This window comes from Talpa occidentalis, unplaced genomic scaffold, assembly GCF_014898055.3.
Source record: "Talpa occidentalis isolate TD23 unplaced genomic scaffold, MPIMG_talOcc4v2.1 talOcc4.8, whole genome shotgun sequence".
NCBI lineage: Eukaryota > Metazoa > Chordata > Mammalia > Eulipotyphla > Talpidae > Talpa > Talpa occidentalis.
The window spans coordinates 21311860-21330454 of record NW_023605194.1 but is presented as its reverse complement, the minus strand read 5'-3'; the positions used below and the strand labels follow the sequence as shown (position 1 = coordinate 21330454).

Here is an 18595-nt window from a genome sequence, read left to right as displayed (position 1 = left end):
GGGGGGGCGGGGGGAACCGCAGTGGGGACGCCTGGTCCAGAGGGATTGTTCCAGCAGCAGGCCTAGTGACACATGGTGACCCTCAGCATCATTCTCCGCTTCCAAGCATCAAAGGGGGCTTCTTACCCTCCCAGAGGTTGGGTGACTTACCTGCTCTCCTTTGAAAACTTCCTTTCTGCTCATCAGAGTTAGAGGCTGTTGTTTACATCTCCAGATCCCCCACCCCCACCCCAAGTCTCCTCATCTCTATGTGTTATCACTTTGCCAGACCATTTTCTGTTTGGGCCTCTCTCCCTTAGCCCCCAGGCTCTTGAAAAAGAAATAATTTATTGCTTTGTTGTGCACTGCCCGTGCTTAGAAGCTAGCAGGTATGCAATTTTTTTTTAATGTTTGAGTGTCAAAAAATATTTATTAAAAAATACAGTGGGAAGAACATGCCAAGAGCATATTCGGAGCTGCAGCATTCGGAGCCGCAGCTGAAGCAACGCTACACTGATCCAGGGGACAAATAGAAGCGAGGATGTACCAAGCTGGCTGATCTTGTGTAAGAGCACCTCTGGTCTACACCCCTGTTCTTCCATGCATAAATAAACAAATACATAAATCTCAAAAAAGAAAAACATGATTTTTAAAAAAGAGAGTTTCCCTCAAACACGTCTCGCAGCGTCAGGCCTGCGCAGAGCACCGCTTTGTGCCTGCCGAGAGTAACGCTTCTCAAAGCTGGGCAGCTCCCCGTCCTCAGGACCCAGCAGGGTTTGCCCCACGGCCAGGGGACTTTGAAGGTGTGGTAAAGGAAGGAGGAGTTGGGGAGATTCTCCAGTGGGCCCCTGTCACCGCAGGACCCTTAAGAGAGAGTCAGGGGCGTCAGGGAGTGGAGTCGAGGGCATGACAGACACAGAAAACGCTGTGGGCTGGCTCCGGAGGCGGGAGGAGTCCCCAGCTGTGGCGCTGGCAGCTCTGGGAGCTGCAAAGGGCAGAGATTCTGTGCCAGAGCTCCGTGAGGGTCCAGCCCAGGGACGCCTTTACTTCAGCCCCGGAGACTGAACTTCTGACCTTCAGAACCGTCAGGAAATGCGTTGTTCAGGCCAGTGAAGGTGTGGTGATTCGCTACCCCAGCGATGGGAAACTGAAAAGCAGCGCTGATAAAACTGCTAATATTGTCTAACTGAAGCCAGTTTACTGACCTCATTCCTCGATCGTCACGGACTCACCCCCGAGGTTGGCAGCACGAGAGGCTGCGCTCCTGTAAACTGGAGACCAGGACAGGGCGCGTCTGGGCCTCCCTGACCCTGGACCGAGCAGATGCTGCGAAACGCTTGGAGCCCGGCTCGGCCCGGTGTCCCGGCGTGCAGGGGCGCGGGGTGCCTCGCGACGTGGCTCTGCTGAGCCTGCAGACCCAGGCCCAGGCCTGCTCGCGAAATCTGAATCCCGGGTGAGCCGCGGCCCTGCCCTGACCAGGTGCGCGCCCCTCGCGCCGCCTCTGCGCAGGATTCCACCCTGGGAGCTCTCGGTCCCCGCCTGTGCCCCGAGTCTCCGCTGGGTGGCGCCACGGAGCAGGTCGCGCCCTGTAGCTTGCTAAGTGTGACTTCTGGAAAACTCCCTTCTTGACAACGTGCAAAATGCTAACTTGCAAGAAACTTGCAGTGGGCTGGGGGAAAGCGAGCAGGGGCTCCGGCTGGAGATGATCCCTGCTCCGCGCCACCGAGCAGGTGGGAGCGCCTGAAAGCCTGCAAATTGTGTGTGGCCGCTAGAGAGAACTTAGAATGAAGTTTATCAGTCTCAAGGCTTCTGGGCCCTTCCTCTGGCATAAGCTTCCACGAGGAAACAAGTCAAAGCACAACTATGTTCCAGAGCCTGTTTACATTCCTGACCCTGAAACAAAACCTATGTGAAGAGCCCCAGCTTCACGGCGAATTAACACCGGGCAACACAAACTCCAACCTTTATTAAGTCCAGGTCCTTCTAGAGGGCCCCGTGCACAGAACTTGGCCAATGCCATATTCTCACCACCGCTGTTGGCTTAGTAGGGACTCTAGGGAGAAAGCACGACGGAAGAGCAGCTTCCGGGCAGGGAGGGGGGAAATTCACGAAGGGAAGTAAGCGAGCAAACTGGACATTGGCTTCAATAACATTTCCTCCTGTTGTGTCTGAAACATCTGACACCCTTTCCTTCCTTGCTTTTTGCGACTTCTACTTTTCTGACAGTAGAAAGTCCAGTTAAAAAGTGCCTAGGCTGGTGCTTCTCATACCTGAATGTGCACAGACCCCCCACCTGGGCCCTAACTCAGCTGCTGCGCTGGGGGCTGCAGCTCCAGCAAGCCCCAGGCAGAGTGCGGGACACCGCAGCGGGTGGGGGGACAGCACCGGGAGGAGCAGGGCCTACAGCTGGTGTTTAAGACAGAGCTGGTCGTCTTTCTGCTGCCATCCCAAGGAGCTCCCTTTGCCAGCAGTTCCATTTCTTTAATGTCATCTTTATAGGATGCTGCTGCTTTTCTCCTTTCACAAGCCATCTTATGCCCAAATCAGCTAACTTTATCCTATTTTCTTGCCTTTGTTCTGTTCTTTCTCCAAATCAACTGTTGCCATTTAGCTCTCCTAAAACAGGCCCTCCACTCAAGGAGTGGATACTACCTGCTGCATCAAACTTAAATTCTTTGGCTGGACCTCAAGGCTCTTTAATTTGTTTACTGTGAGCCAGTCAATGTTTGGCTTATGCATGTTCTCTTCATGCATTAGCTCAGTCCTACCATGAGGTAGCATTATTTCTCTACTTTATTTTTTTTAAAGATTTATTTATGCATACAAGAGCTGGGGTACAGGCCAGAGGTGTGTGTGGGGGGGGGTGGTGAGAGGATTCACCAGAGACAGAGTGGGGAGCAGAACAGGCAGACTGACTGAAATACACTGATGAGGGGAGCAGCGGGTGAGTCAGGAGAGGTCTGCTGCGCCATGTGGGTTGCTCCCTGGTTGGCTGGGGATTGAACGCATGCTGCAGTGGCTGTGGATAGCTTCATAGGTTGCGTCTTAACCCCCTGCACCACCAGGGAGGCCTATTTCTCTACTTTACATAAAGAAACTAAGGTATTGATGAGGCAAGCTGCCCAGGTCATGAATCTCTTAAGTGTCTGAAGCCAGACAGCCTGGCCCTAGAACAAGGTGTAAGGACTCAGGACCAGACATAAGGACTCAACCAGAATCCGTAGGCTCAAATTTCATTCAGGAGCCATCAAAACCTTGATGACTCATGTTGGAGTAGCCCTCCTGGCTCCTGGTTCTCTGAAGGCACCAGGGCCACCAGCTGAGCGACATCATCCCAGGCGAGGCTACGGCAGCCAGCTTTGCTTGCTGACGCTGGCACAGCTGGGCTTGAGTTTAAAGGAAACAAAGAAGAAAACCGTAGCAGTTTTGGGGACATGTGGGTTAGGTTTGACCTGGCCGGCGCCATACGGATACAGCGGAGCTCACCTGCCCGGTCCCCACACAAGAAAATGCAGGGCAGGTTGGACGCACTCCCAGGCTTGAGTTTTGAACCCCAAGCTGGTTTTGAAAACAAGCTCCCACTGGCACCAAGTAAATGCAAGCTTGCACCAGCACCAATTAGGTCTGAGAAGCAGCTGGTTTGGAAAACGGACCAACCGGGTTTGAAAGGCAGGTGCCCTGAAAGGAGATACGAGCAGACAGGTGCGGCTCGAGACTGCTTGGAAGGCTTCAGGCAGAGGCCCTGGCTGGAGACTTTTGCTTCAACTTCATTCATCAGGAGTGCCACCGGCCTATACCTGGCATCTCTGGAGACACGGGTGCCATGGTCCTCTGGTCCGGCGTCTGGCACTACGAGCCTGGTGTCTGAATTGCTACCACGCTGCTGTGGTGCGGCCTTAGCCGTGCCCCGGCTGCCACAGGAGAGTTGGATCCTGGATCCTGACGTGCCAGTAGTTCCAGCCTCCCTTTGGAGGGATGCCATGCTGTCTTGTGAGTGCACGGGCGAGAACCCCAGACCATGAAAATCCCCTAAACCTCTGCCCTACTTCACTCGGCCCTCGGTCTCGATGTTATTGGACCTTTTCCTAGTTCCTAAACTGGAGAAGCGGGGGCTGGCTGACTACGGTTCTTTGCCCCCGCGTGTCTATCTAGTGCCTTTTCTTCCTAAACAGCATTGCCTGCTTCTCTGTCACGTTATCCTCAGCCCTCCACACCCCCTCCAGTGCCCTGCTGCTTTTCCCCTCCCCACCCCTCCTTTGTGAATTCACCTCCAGTGCACCGATTTCCACCTCTGCACAGCAGGAAAACACCTTAGGGATTCCAGCTTAGGGGTTTCAGAAATTCTGTCCGCCAGGATTTTAGAGTATGAGATGCCTTAAAGAGGCAGTAAGGACACCTTGTCAGTAAACAGCGATTCTGTTGAAATTATATTTGACAAAGTGAATTCAGTTGCCTCCTCATCCCCCAGAACCTGAGCGTCCCTGAACCATAAGGGTGGCCCTAGAAACCTGAGGTGGTTCAGGGTTAATGTGGAAGGAAGTCAAAACACATTCACGGCCCTTAGAAATGCTTTTATTTATAAAAGAGCTACTTATAAAACTCTATAAATATAAACACTATTTACAAGAGACTTGCATTGTAGCCTCTGACCAACCGGCAAGCACAGGTGTCTCCTGACGCGTCAGGATTTAAGGCCAAAGGTGCACGTGGAGGGCAGGGATGCAGGTTACTCTTAATTCCCTCTTAGGACAAAACTTTCCTGATTCAAGGTAGCTTCGCATCTGGGGCAGATGTTAACAATACCATCTGCTCAAATGAACTTTTCAGGGAGATTCTTCATGGAAGGGTTAGCAAATATCTTCCTGAAGGCAGAGGGAGGTATGACTGACCAGGCACTTTGGAATGAGATTCACTTCAGAGTCAGAAGCACGGAGGCTGGAGGTGAAGCAGGAAATGCTTATTTCCAAGTCGAGGAAAAGCCTCCCACGGGACGGCCTATCCTAGTTCCGGTAAGACCTCGTGTACTCTGTGCGTGGACAGTAGTGTGCTCGGCTGAAGGAGACAGCACCCTGCTTCCATCGGCGGGCCTGCCCGGGCTCAGTGGGGAGCTGAGCTTGTAACGAAGGAGCAGGAGCCCCCGGTCTTGTCCTAGGAGAACCTACTGGTTGGTGTTTCACAGGAGAGGTGAGGAGGCGGAGCACGCAGCCTGTGCACAGTGGAGAGGACAGTCCCTCTAAGGGGAGAGACCCTGCAGGTGAAGGTCTGGAGGAAAGGAAAGATGCTGTACTTTCAGAGAAAGAAAGCAGGGGAATTTTGCATAACTGACCTGGAATCACGTGAAATAAGAGATTACAGAGGGTGGTATTTGCAGCACTTTTAGAAATTTGAGGGGGGTGTGTGAGAGAAGATGGGCTGGACACCGAAGCATGAAAACACTGGATTTGGTACAATCAACAAACTCCTTGCCACACGCGGAGGCACAGCCTAAAAAGGGCTCCCAGAGACATCTCTCCATCCAAGTCAGTTGATCCCGGGGCCTGGAGCCACCCCGCAGTTGGTAGGGTGCAGCCAACGCCCTCTGTCGCTGCACCACAGCTTCTAGCACGCACAGAACTCTGGTCTGATGGGAAATGTCTCATTTCCAAAGGCCGGGACCCCAGGACTCGCCTCTCTTCTCATGGTCATGGAATTATTTTCAAGTCCCAGAGTCCACTTCAAATTCTAAAAATCTAGTGAGCTCAAGGCTGACAACCCAACCAGGGAGAACAAGATGTAGCCAGTGCCCCCCTGTGCCTGGGCGGGGGCCAGGTCTCAGGCGCCCTCACAGGGGTCACCGGAACCCTCAGCAGAAGGCAAGCGCAGGCAGCGAGGCTGACCGGGCCCAGGCCGTGCTCAGGTGTACTCAGCCTTGCGGATGTAATTGGAGGGGACATAGCCCTTCCTCCCATTCACCTCCGCCAACCACCACTCTGTGTTCCCCATCACGTCTTTAAACTCCAGGATCTTGAGTCTCTGATTGGCCGACACACTCAGCTCGTTAGGGTTCCGCGCCGTGAAGGTATAGACAGCAAAGTAGACCTGTGGGAAAGACAGCGAGTTAGGAAATGGGAAACTGCTTGGAGCAACACCGCCCAACAGAGCCCCCGGCGGGGAGGAAGGAGGCTGGATCTGCACATCCCGGAGGGCGGCCCCTGGCCCGTGCGGCCACTGTGCGCTTGGAACGAGGCTAATGAGCTGGAGGAACTGAATTTTTAATTTAATTTTAACTAACTTTAAAGAGCTCCCTATGGCTGGTGGCTGCCACAACAGACAGCAGGTTCAACGAAAATCACAATTCACATCTTTTTACTCTTTCAGATTGCCCTAAAGAGTGGAAGAAGGACCCTTCAGTCAACATAGAAGATGGATGCGGTAGAGAGGGATCCTTCAGTACCCCAAACGTGCACACACCGTAAGAAAAAACCATTTTCTCCTGCATCATGTCTAGAAACTGTCCACTCTGGTCTGGGTCTGGGATGTCTGCTCTGGTGTGGGTAGAAAAGAATCCCAGGAACGCAGGTGCTCTGTCCCTCGGCAGCGCTGAGGAATGTGGTCTGGACAGTCTGAGCTGAGGAACTAGTGTGGAAATGGTCTCTGGGACTCTAGAGCTTGATAGGGGAGACCCATCCAGCACAAGCCAGGACACGAGTGAGTCTGACCAGTCACCTCCGCTGGGGACGAGCTCACAGGCGACACACACGGAAACTCACCACTGCCAGAGCAAGAGCAGCAGCAAGCAGGGGAGCCAGGGGCTCCTCAGTTATGATTCTGAAATGGCTTTAAAATATGTACGTTTAAAATGTTTAAGACCTAAGGCTACATGGAAATCCCCAAGCAGAACAGGCCATTGCAAAGAGGAAAAACAACAAGAATTTTATTTCTGAATAAAATTCAAGAAAGAATGCATAGCTATTTGAATAGAAAACTAGATTATAGATGGGCTGAACAGCAGACTGAGGGGTAATGAATGGGACATGGGAAAGTCTTCATTCTAAGCCCTGCAGTGGCCAGTGACACAGTGGAAGGGTCCAGAAACAGCCAGTGAAGAGTCAGCTGCAGAAGGTGCCTGGGGTGCTGGGCTGTCGCTCTTACAGCAGTGCGTTTCCAAGTGCAAAGCTCTGTGCGATCTGACTGTGAGCCTGTCTCTAGGTCATACATACCCCAGGCCTCGGGCAAGCCTGACTGGCCACTGCAGAAAAGCAGCCTCTGCAACCCCACCCACCTGCCACCTGCTCTGTGTGGTGACGGGGGAGCCTTACCTGGTTGCCTTCTGCCTCACTGCTTCCTGGCTCTTCCTTTTTGCTTTCCAGAGGCTGAGCTGTCCTTGCACACCCTTTAACATGGTCCTTTCCCTGCCCATTTCGCCCCGGCATGAGGTAACCAACCATTTCTGGGTGTTGGGAGTTACGGAGGCTCCTCAAGGAGTGGGCAGGCTGGTTGGTGTCTCTAGCAGCGTCTGCAGTGTCCCGGGGCCTGGGCTGGGGGGTGGCGTCGGCATCTGAAGGGCACCTGGAAGGGCTGCTCTCGGAGTTACCAGAGGGTAAGGACGTGCTGAGTGCTCCTTGTTCCGGTTCCTTCACTGAAGATGCGTCTTGAGGCTGTTTCAGGCTAGGTCCTGAGTTAAAGGGCACAGCTACGCTGCAGGGGTTGAAGGTCAAAGTGCTGCTACTGTTCTGCCGCGGGACTCGGGGGGAGGAGCCGCTGTGCTCCGACTCGGTGGAGGAGTGGCTGCCCACGGAGACGTCGGAGTGGCTGCGGCGGGCGTTGTAGGGCCGCAGGAAGGAGCTGTACACAAAGCCCTTGGTCACTACGGGAAGGAGGAACACAGACAGCTCTTAGTGCAAGGAAGGAAGGAGGAAAAGGGCAGCTTATTTTGTGTTCTACTCAGAATAGGTTGAGAGGGCCAAGGATCAGACAAGGTCTTGCAAGGTGAGAAATGGAACCTCCTCTAGAATTTTTAAAAAAATCAGAAACAAAAGCAGCTTTTGTGTCAGTAATAAATTAGGCATTACACTCACTAGTGGTGGATAAAACCTGGAAGGTTCTATTTCCCTTTAATCAAAGTCACTCCTATTTTTTTCTGGCCTAACAGGATTGAGGCACAGTCAGAATCACCCTTTCCTCATTTAGAGTCACCCCAATCTGATGTCCCCAATCCTCACCTCCATTGTCAATCAGCCAGCGGTTCTGACTGCCCATGGGGTCCTTCTTTTTGATCACACCCACCAGGTCGCCTTCCAGAAGGGAGACGTCCAAGTCTTGAGCCGCATTGAAGTTCCGCTCCACTTGGAAAAGCTTCTCAGGGGGGTACCTCACCAGCAGCGAGGCGCGGAGTTCCTCTGACTGTAGCATGTGACTGGGCTGGAAAGCAGAAGAGACACGGTCAGCAGGAATCTTCCCTGACTGGTGCCCACATACGCCGAGTCTGCTCGGGACCCACAGCCCAGCAGGTGTTTTGTGCCTAAGCCAGCCCACGACGTGCCGGGTCAGACGCATCAGCTCCTAGGTCATGGTTTGGATCCTCTGTAGCAATTAAAATTTAACACACGTGCAGTTTTACGTCTGTTATCCTATGACCAAAAAATGTGATGACAGCACCACCCAGAGCATCAGGATAGCAGAGAATTCATCATAGTTCTTCCACGGTTAGATGGACCCACACAATGAGACTTCCTTGTCTTGACAGCTATGAAAACAATCTTCATTAAAACGAGGGAAAGGAAAAGTAAATAATAAACTTGACTCCTCCTTTCAAGGTAACATATATTAGTATTTGTAGGATTGTGTAGGGCAAAATATTACAAGCAAAGGCAAACCAACAGCCTTTTAGATTATGACCCCATGTAATTGGCCAATTATACCTATTTTTCAATATATGGAAAAACTAAGTTAAGAAAGAACATGACTCCAGGTAAAAAGGCAGCCAGCCATGGACTGTTCCACAGTGTATCCCATAATTTCCTTTTCTAATACATGATCAAAAATAGGCAGGGCCAAGCAGAATTAACATACACATTACCTGAATTAACTAATATATTAAAATTAAAACTTTGGGGCCTCCCTGGTGGCGCAAGGAGTTACGCATCAGCACTATGAAGCAATCCGCAAACACTGCAGCACGAGTTCGATCCCCAGCCGGGGAGGTGACCCACATGGCACAGCAGACCTCTCCTGTCTTGCCCGCTGCTCCCCTCAGCAGTGAGTTTCAGTGGATCTGCCTGTTCTGCTCCCCACTCTGTTGCTAGTGAGTCCTCTCACCCCCACACTTCTGGCCTGAACCCAGCCCTTGTATGCATAAATGAATAAATCTTTTAAAAAATAATAAAATTGAATTAAAACTTCACTAATTCCTTTCACTGGTTAGGACTAAGATTTGAGAACACTTTTTGGGGGGCATTTTGAGGGTCATACCAAGCATGAGAGATGACAGGAAGTCACCATTAAGTACCAGTAATGAGTCAAGACAGACAGGAGCTTGGTAACTTTTATGCTCTATTTAATGTAATACAGTTAAATGCCAATGAAATTGGAGTCTGTAGAGATGGAGCAGGGCCCATCAATGTTAATAATAAATGACTGTGATGTTGGGTAACTTGTACGATGCGATGTTCCAGGCCATGTCTAAGGGCTTTATGTATGACTCACTTAAACCTCACGATTAACTGGTAGAGGGGTAGTTACCTGTTTTGGAGAAGGAACCAGGGCACAGATGCTACAAGACTAGCTCAAGGACACTAAGTTTTAGTGCTGGGCTCTGCACCAGGTCATCAGGCCTGAGTTCACAGTCTTAATCACTGGGACGTCTGCCCCTTCTCTACTCACCAGGCCCAGCAGGGACTTTCGAGCAGACTGGCGATCCATGCTTTTCCTTTCAAATGGCTTCTTGGTAGCTGGAAGGGACTCTGGGAAGAAGGTGAAAACCTGGAGTTGCTGCAGAACTCTGCTGTGCTCCTCATGGAAGATGGCGATCAGGTTCCCCTCTCTGCCGGCAACTTTAAGTAACTGGAGTCCATGGGACAGCCGAGGCAAGAGGAGAATACCATGAAAGATCCCCAACTAACAAGATCTCACCAAAACCAACTGGAACTCATGGTGGGCTGCAGCTCACTGCGCGTAAGGCACCCACCCGCAGCAGGCCGGGGATGAGGGACAAGGCTCTCTGTGGCGCTGCCAGCTCGACTGGAATGGCTCAGGATAGAGAGCTGCTGAAGGGCCACAGATTTCCGAGCCATTACAAACCCGATTCTGAATGGGCTTCAGCTACTGACATATTTATTTAATCTAGCAACTTCTCTGGTATTTCACAGAGAAATACCAGGAGTCCTCGTGGGCATAGATGAGACTCACCGACAGCAGCGGCTGCAGCTGTTCCAGCGCCTGGCGCACAAAGTCGCAGTGGGCTTCTGCGTAGCCGTGCACGCAGTTGGTGAAGAGGCCCTGGGCGTACTGGTGGAACTTGGGCAGCTCATCCAGCAGCTGGGCATTCAGGGCCTCGTAGTTGTTCCGGGCCGACTGCAGCTCCTCCAGGGTCTTCTTGTCCTTGAGCTTCTCTGCCCGTTCCGTACAGTTATAGAAGTCCAGAAGCTTGTCAAAGCGCTTCTGTACCAGCTTGTGCGGCCCCGTGAACATGCTCAGTAACTGATTGAGGGGAGCGATGACAAGCCGCTCGGTCCTCTCCTTCTGTAGGGATGAGAAAGGCAGGTTGCTAAGTTGGCCACAGTCCATATCTGTTGTTCAAAACACTCTTCAGGCTGATTTTGGTGTGTCCTGTCACGCCTGCTTTGCTCCCAGTGCGCAAGCCAAACCATGAAGCCCAACAGTGCTGGACTCCCCAAAACCAGACACACAGGCAGATGCCCTGAATGTCTCAGCTTCCAGCTCTTCACCAGTGGTCACAGGCCGAGCCGCCAGTGACCCACCTGCACCTGAACAGGTAGGTGATACTCACTAGACACACGATGTGACAACCGCAGCACGAGCTGATGTGTGCCTGGCACCATGTATGTGCACAATTCCGGAGGGCTGAACTTAACCTCTGATGCAGTAGTGACATAATCTGGGGTAGAGAAGCTTTCACCACCCATCAACCTTTTCTAACTGTATCTACTTGGTGATATCTGTTTTCACTTTCCAAAGATTTTTCTCTGTAAATTTTGCAGAGGAGCAGGGAGTGAGGGCAGGGTACTGGTCACATCAAAAACATAAGAAGGGGGCCTCCCCGGTGGCACAGAGGGTTGAGCGCCACGTTATAAAGCTGTCTGCAGCCTCGGCAGTGTGGGTTCGATCCCAGCCAGCCGGCGAGAATCCCACATGGTACGGCAGACCTCCCCTGTCGCTCCTGCTGCTCCCCTCAGCAGTGTATTTCTGTCGTCTGCCTGTTCTGTTCCCCACGCTGTCTCTGGTGAATCCTCTCACCCTCCCGTGCCTCTGGCCTGTACCCCAGCTATTGTATAAAAATAAATAAATCTTTAAAAAAAAAAAGAAAAGAACATAAGAAGGTACTCAGTAAACTACTTTTAATACAATGTTCCCTGCAGGATACCTGTTAAGTATGTGGGTTTTGTTTTAGCCTCCAGTCATCTAGAGGTTTCTAAGAAACACTCAAACATATTTCCTTCTACTCAGGATCAAACAGTCCCATATGTGTCTATTTAGAATTTCCCAAGCAATGTGGCCCTTAGTATCTCTCTGTACATGATCAGAGATCTATTTGTTTCCCTCTGAAGTCTTTCTAAATATTCCTTTTTAAATTATTACTCCAATAGTTTTCTTTTCCGTCTTCTACCAGTAGAGACAAAAGGTTAAATTTCCTAGTTTTCCTTTGTCTCTGAAACGAGGTTGTTCATAGTCTATAAAAAAATCCCTGTTAACACACAGGTCCTGGCTGTCCTTTAAAGAACCAAACGTCATGTTCTGAATGTCAAACCTGACCCGAGTCAGCTGCAGCTGCTGGTGCCCGGAGCAGTCTATGGAACCATCTCCCCCGAGCCGGGCGTTAGCGAGCACCCTGGGAGGAGGCCAACGCATGAACAGGGGCTGATGCAGATGAAATTTGTCACTCACAAATTTCAAGAAGAGCCGATCACTGATGTATTGATGCACCTCCTCGAACTTCTCCAGGTCTCTGTGCCCCTTCTCCATGCACACTTCCCACATGCTCTTGGCAACCACCACCTTCGCACACGCTGACTCCTGCAGCCAGCCATGGACACAAGTGAGAAAAAGCAAAACTTTCATCCAGTGAGCCACAAGGACAAGGGCTGTGTAATTCGGCTCTCCTCTCTGATGTAGTACTTCCGCTTTGAAGCACGCATGCCCTTGTGAAGTGTGATTTGTGGTGCACAGAGAAAAGTCTAAGGCTTTTAATTACAGAAATACTAATGAGGGCTTTTATCATTGCTAGAACTTTCTGATGTCCCTAATTTGAAGGTTTCTTAATACGCCAAGAGGTAAATTATCCAACGAGAGGCAAGAGCCCTGCAGGACCATGATAACAATCACCTTTTCTCTTCAAGTCTTGGCTCACGTGGTCACCTTCTCAAAGACAAGCGCTCAGCACCCTGCAGATAATTACAACCCGGCTCCCAGCACCCTTGCGCCCACACTCCTGACTATTCTGCTTTACGCTTTGTCAGTGCCCAAAATGCCTCTACCAGACAATGTAGTTGACTCCTGCCTCCTCACTGTCTCTACCCTTCCCCCACATACGCCTCTTAAAATGTAAGCTCCTTGGGCCTTCCCTGGTGGCACAGCGGTTGAGCGCTGGGTTGTGAAGCTGCCCGCAGCTTTTGCAGTGCCAGTTCGATCCCCGGCCGCTGGGCGAGGGTCCCCCATGGCACGCAGACCTCTCCTGCTGCCCACTGCTCCCCTCAGCAGTGTATTTCATCAGTCTGCCTGTTCTGTTCCCCGCTCTGGCTCTGGTGAATCCTCCTACCCTCCCGCACTTCTGACTGTACCCAGTGCTTGTATAAATAAATAAGTAAATCTTAAAAAAATGTATGCTCCTTGAAGGCAGGGCTTCTGGTCTGTTCTGTTTGCTCACTTAATTATCATGTGCTGAATAAATGAACAAATAAGCAGACAGACAGACCAGGACAGCTTTTAAATCCCAGCTGGTTTTCTTTGGCTACTCAGAACAATGCTGGCCTCCGCCTCCTTTAGTTCTAGTTTAGGGAATGCTTATTTTGATATTAACCCAAATAAAATATGAATGCAGTAAAAACTCCACAAATACATTTCAAGCCCAAAACATCATTAGTACTTCATATATCAGTCTGATAGTTTAACAATGTTTTTAGACCAATTGTCTTTACATCCAGGATCTGCGCATATGAAAATCTGTGTTTTCTGTGTTTTGTCAGAAGATAAATTGGGGAATCTTCCTAATTCCTTTCAAGTGGAAGACTCTAGGAGACAGGGGTAGGAGGAATAATTTTCACTTATCGTTTTGTTAACTTCTGAATTTTGTAATATTTTGCTTAGTTAAAAAATCCCAATAAAAACGATGTCACTGCACCATGGTCTTCTGAGTGCAGATCATGCAACATTCACTAAACCATACACTGGATGAACAGGAAAGTGGACAGAAGCTCCCGGAGGAGGCTCTAACTAGTGCCTGGTCTTTACTCACCCGGATGTGCTGGAGGTAGAGAGACAGGTCTCGGATAAAAGATTTGATTAATCTTTCTTGCATTCGGAAGTTCTTTTCTGTTTCTTCAAAAACTTCGTCTTTTATCTGTTCAAGAGAAACAAGTGCTGTTAGCAAATTTAGACTCCCCCTCAACCCATCTTACTGACGAAAATATCTTTCTTAAGAACACATTCAGTTTAAATGTTAAATCTTTCATGTTTCCCTGAATCACACTGAATTGAATTTAAACACCTCCACACGGCTTTGGAAGGTCTCCAAAATATATACGGGCCTCCAACCATCCCAGCTCACTTCCTGTGGGCTGCACAATCCTCTGCCCTGCCAGGCTGCTCTCTTCACCATGCCTGGCGCCTGCCGTGCTGGGGACCCAGTGCCTCTGCTTGTGTTTTTGTCTTGCCTGGTGTTCTCTCCCCCTCTCTAGGCCAAACCTGGTCCCTTCTTTTCAAAGGTTAAATCTGCCCACAATTCATATTCACTGAACTCCTGATTTTTAAAAATACAACAGTTTATACAGAATAAACTGCAAAACTCAGCAACTGGTTATTTTCTATTTGGTCTTTTCCACTAATTGTACCATATATATTGTGGTCTAGCAACACTGTGGATAAACTGGTTTTCAATCACTCAATCCTTCACATTTCCTCATGTGACATGTGGTATTGAACTAAGATGATCTCTTAAATACCTTCTAGTTTAAGATGCCTCCAGTTTAATTTTATCTCACCACACAGATTATATGCTTCCATTGGTGTCAAGGAGCACAGTGATCATAGAGTGGGCTGGGCCTGCTTTGCCTTTGCACATGCTGCAAGCAGCTCACCAAGGCACATACAGGGTCGGTGGATCCACATCAATGGTGACGGGTCCTGACCCACCAGCCAGTGAACACCAGGGGGCGCACTGAGAAGGGGATGATAACAATCAGCAAAGCAGGTAGGCCCCAAGGAACCCTGAAAAGCCTCGGGAAACTTGAACCCTCACGTGCAGGAACCTCACCTGTGGAGCAAAGCCTGTGAGGTGCTTCAGGTGACTGCTGACTCGGTTGGATTTCTTGATGATGGAGTGGATGTTCAGTTTGGAAATTTTCTCCATGAGGCTGTCTTCATCACCCTTCCGGTACTTGAGCACTGGGGAGTGAGTAAAACTGATGAGTTAAGAAAGCATTTTCTGGGCCTCCCTGGTGGCGCAGCGGGTTGAGCGCAGTGCTGTGAAGCTGTCCGCAGAATCTGCAGTGCGGGTTTGATTCCCAGCCTGCCAGGGAGATTCCCACATGGTGTGGCAGACCTCTCCTGCCTCGCCTGCTGCTCCCCTCAGCAGTAACTTTGGTCTGTCTGCCTGTTCTGCTCCCCGCTCTGCCTCTGGTGAATCCTCTCACCCTCCTGTGCCTCTGACCTGTACCCCAGTTCTTGTATAAAAATAAATAAATCATTAAAAAGAAAAAGTTTTTTTTAAAAAAAAGCACTTCCTTGGAGTTAAAGGACTTGGGCTTAATCTTATGTCTTCCCTTTCTGACCTGTGTGGCTCTGGGTAACTATATTATATCAGAAAAATGTATCAGGAAAACTAATGAACCACCGTGTCAGGTAGGTTTATCCATATCCCACTCCTGAGTAATCATGCCTTTGGGAATTTTCATAAACTACTCAGTTCTACTTTATCTCCAAAAGAAGGATAAGAACACGCACACTATAGTGAAAATAAATTTAGATTTTTAAAAAAAAGCACCTTCCTGAGTATGGATAAACTACAAAATGAGTCTAGCAACCCAAACTAGAGCAAGTGCTTGTTCTCAGTGTACTTATAACAGACAACAATAATCCAAATCACCATTTATGGAAACACAGGACAACTGAGGCACAGCAGCCAATGTGGGGAACACAGCTGCACTTGAGGAAAATGACTTTAGATAAAGTGTGGGAGTCAGTGGAAAGAGAGGCAAAGAAGTTACACTATAGTGCAGAGGGGCTCAGACTAGGAGGGCCCGTGATTGAAGTGGGCAGGACGGAGGGGCCAGAAGGATGGGCACACGGGGGTTTTCTGAAAGAAGGAAGTTCTAACGTAAGCTGCAGTGGTAAAATATCCAACAAGGCATGCAGAGAAAACCAGTGTAAGCATGGATTGAAAGAGATGGCCTTAAACGAGCGAAGAAGGCGCCCTACCCACCCTTGAAGGAACAATTTTGACTGCATGTTCTTTGACCGGTCTTCGTATCTTTGGGAAAGCCTCTCATGGTATAAGCTTTATCTCAGATGCCTTATTTCCAGTTTTCCATGATTGTGCTTTTAATATGATTACTGCTTATTTTAATATCACAATTAATATCACAATTCCCCCAAACTTTATCATTTCTTCATTACACCCCTCGGGCCGACCCCCTGCCTGGCTTCTCTCGGGTGAAGTAAGTAATACTTCTGAGAAGGAAAGGTCCTCCCGGGAAGACCTCCCTCCCTGCTTCCTTACCCAGGTCCTTTCGACGTTTATACTCATTAATGTTGATGTTGATTTCCTTGACTGCCAGGACTGCATTGGTTAAAGGCACTTTATCTGGGTGGGAGTCCGGGGTGGAATTCCGCAGCTCCATGAGCAGCAGCGGGTAGCGCATGACTCTCTGCACTGGTTTGATGAGGAAGGAGCCCAGGTTAATGTAATTTGTGCATCCCCTAGAAGAGGAGGGAGCCAGACTGAGTTACCACCACCAACACAACATGGCCAGTATTAGCTATTCCTACATACACTCTGTCCTTCCACCCGCTTTTTAATTTCATTCATTCAACAGATATTTACTGGGCACCTAATAAATACAGGTACCGGTCAAGGTGCTGGGGATTAGCAGTGACCCCAGTGGGGATTTTGTCTCTGTCCTGGCGGAAGGAAGGAGACAGGCAAGAAACAAACATAATATATATAAAGTGCCAGTAAGTCTAAGTGCCGTGAAGAAAAATATAGCAATACGGGAATATTCTGTCTAGAAAAGATGATAAAAAAGTGAATGCATCAAGAGGAAGGGAACATACCATTCGTTGTACAGGCTCCTACAGGACAATGAGCATGGAAAGAAGAGACAGCTGATTAGAGAGAATGCTGACCCAGATTTCACATTCTTGTCAGATCATATCAGTTCCAACTAATGCCTATTTTAGTTGGACAGAGAAAAAAATCACATAGGACAAAAGGGAAATTATGAAAGTCTAAGGAGGCATATTTGGTTTATTAAAAATGAGTTAGCCCATAGTTTCAAGGCGATCAACAAAGACAGAGAGCCTTACTGCCCCCCGCCGCCCAGAGCCCGGGAGAACCTTACTTACTGGTCAGGAATAACGGAATTGAATCTTCTCACCTAAGCTATTGTTTATTGGGACCCAACTATCGTCCTGGCTGCTTCTGACCTGAAAATGCTAACCTAGTTTTTAAATGGATAAAAGTACAAGCTGGAAACCACTTAAGATCTCCATGACATACTATATGGGAAGAGGGAGGTTATGGCACAGGACCTATCACGCCACACATTTAAGAGCAAGCAACGTCCCCAGAGTCTGGACACACATGGGAGTGGTTCCAGCATGTCTGCCCACATGAATACAACGGAGTCACTTCTAAAAGGCACGACTAAAGAGTAATGGTGGGGTGAAGTGGTCAAAATTCCTACTTAAGATTTGCCAGGGAGTCCTGAAGATGCTTCTGGATCTTTTCATCCTTCTCATAGATTTCCAGCAGTGAAATGGCCTCATCGTGATTCTGGCAGTAAACCTTGTATATTTCCTCAAGCTCATCCCGGTGACCAAGAAACACAGGTCCTTGGGAAAACACACAAACACGGGGTGTTTTTAGTAACTTTCTTTATAAGGCATATAACCACACTTTAATAAGAAATGAGACTCCATCGAGGAAGAAACTCCCTTGGAAAAGCTTAAAACTGGACTTATTTAAAGCAAAACTTAAGAGAACCATGGCCTCCATATGCTTATTTTCCAGAACACACACACACACTCTCTCTCTCTCTCTCTCTTCTCTCTCTCTCTTCTTCCAGTTCCTTTTCAGTCAGGCAGAATAAGGGGTTTGCAAGTGGTCTCCACACAGGAATGTGATCAGAACCCGTAAGGAGGCCTCACTTTCCAAGCCCTTGGAAAGTCTCCACAGGGGTAAAGCGGCCCTTCTACAGCAGCAGTTTTCAACCTCTGTGCATAAATTAAACACATAAGACTGACATTTATTATAATGAAATATCTACAATATAAAGAAAAATCCCAAATCTGTGATATAGTAAAATGTAGCAATGACCCTAATAATCACCACCGTTCTCTATGGATGGCCAACATCAGAAACTGGCAGCATCTGGTACCAAGTCAGCGAGGTTCCAGGACATCTGCCACAGCCTAATGTGACACACACATGTGACTTCAGCTTATGACAGTCCAGGTGCTGCTAATATGATGTGGTTTGTTCCCTATACTTATACCGTAAATAAACACTAACTTTCAATTTAAAATTAGTGAAAAGAAAGAGTAGCTGGACCTCCCTGGTGGCACAAAGGGTTAAGACGCAACCTATGAAGCAATCTGCAGCCTCTGCAGCATGAGTTCGATCCCTGACCAGGGAGTTACCCACATGGCACAGCAGATCTCTCCTGTCTCTCCTGCTGCTCCCCTCAGCAGTGTATTTTCATCAATCTGCCTGTTCTGTTCCCTACTCTGTCACTGATGAATCCTCTCACCCCCCCACACCTCTGGCATGTACCCCAATTCTTGTATGCATAAATAAGTCTTAAAAAAAATTATTTTTTCTACCAAGTTCACAGACTCCTAGAACCTACCCACAGACCCCTTTGTCTCCACAAGCAGCCAGGCAAAGAACAGTCCCCAACAAACTCCACTGTCTCCTCGGGGCTGCTGCCTGAACACGCCGTCCCCTGATTTACTAAAGCCTCCC

At 49.2% G+C, this 18595-nt stretch overlaps 1 protein-coding gene across 3 annotated transcripts in view; it reads right to left on the bottom strand.

The window, feature by feature from the left end:
• Positions 1–4522: 4522 nt before the first annotated feature.
• Positions 4523–18595, bottom strand: part of DNMBP (dynamin binding protein) — an 86880-nt gene continuing 72807 nt past the window's right edge. For all 3 annotated transcript variants that reach the window (XM_037498045.2, XM_037498046.2, XM_037498048.2), the window contains 11 exons: positions 17316–17463; positions 16684–16701; positions 16130–16329; positions 14666–14796; positions 13649–13753; positions 12082–12210; positions 10366–10698; positions 9841–10020; positions 8181–8379; positions 7278–7825; positions 4523–6057 (listed from right to left, as the gene is read on the bottom strand). In XM_037498045.2, coding sequence (XP_037353942.1) covers positions 5872–6057; positions 7278–7825; positions 8181–8379; positions 9841–10020; positions 10366–10698; positions 12082–12210; positions 13649–13753; positions 14666–14796; positions 16130–16329; positions 16684–16701; positions 17316–17463 — 2177 coding nt within the window. In that variant the 3' untranslated portion in view covers positions 4523–5871. The remainder of the gene's footprint in view (positions 6058–7277; positions 7826–8180; positions 8380–9840; positions 10021–10365; positions 10699–12081; positions 12211–13648; positions 13754–14665; positions 14797–16129; positions 16330–16683; positions 16702–17315; positions 17464–18595) is intronic.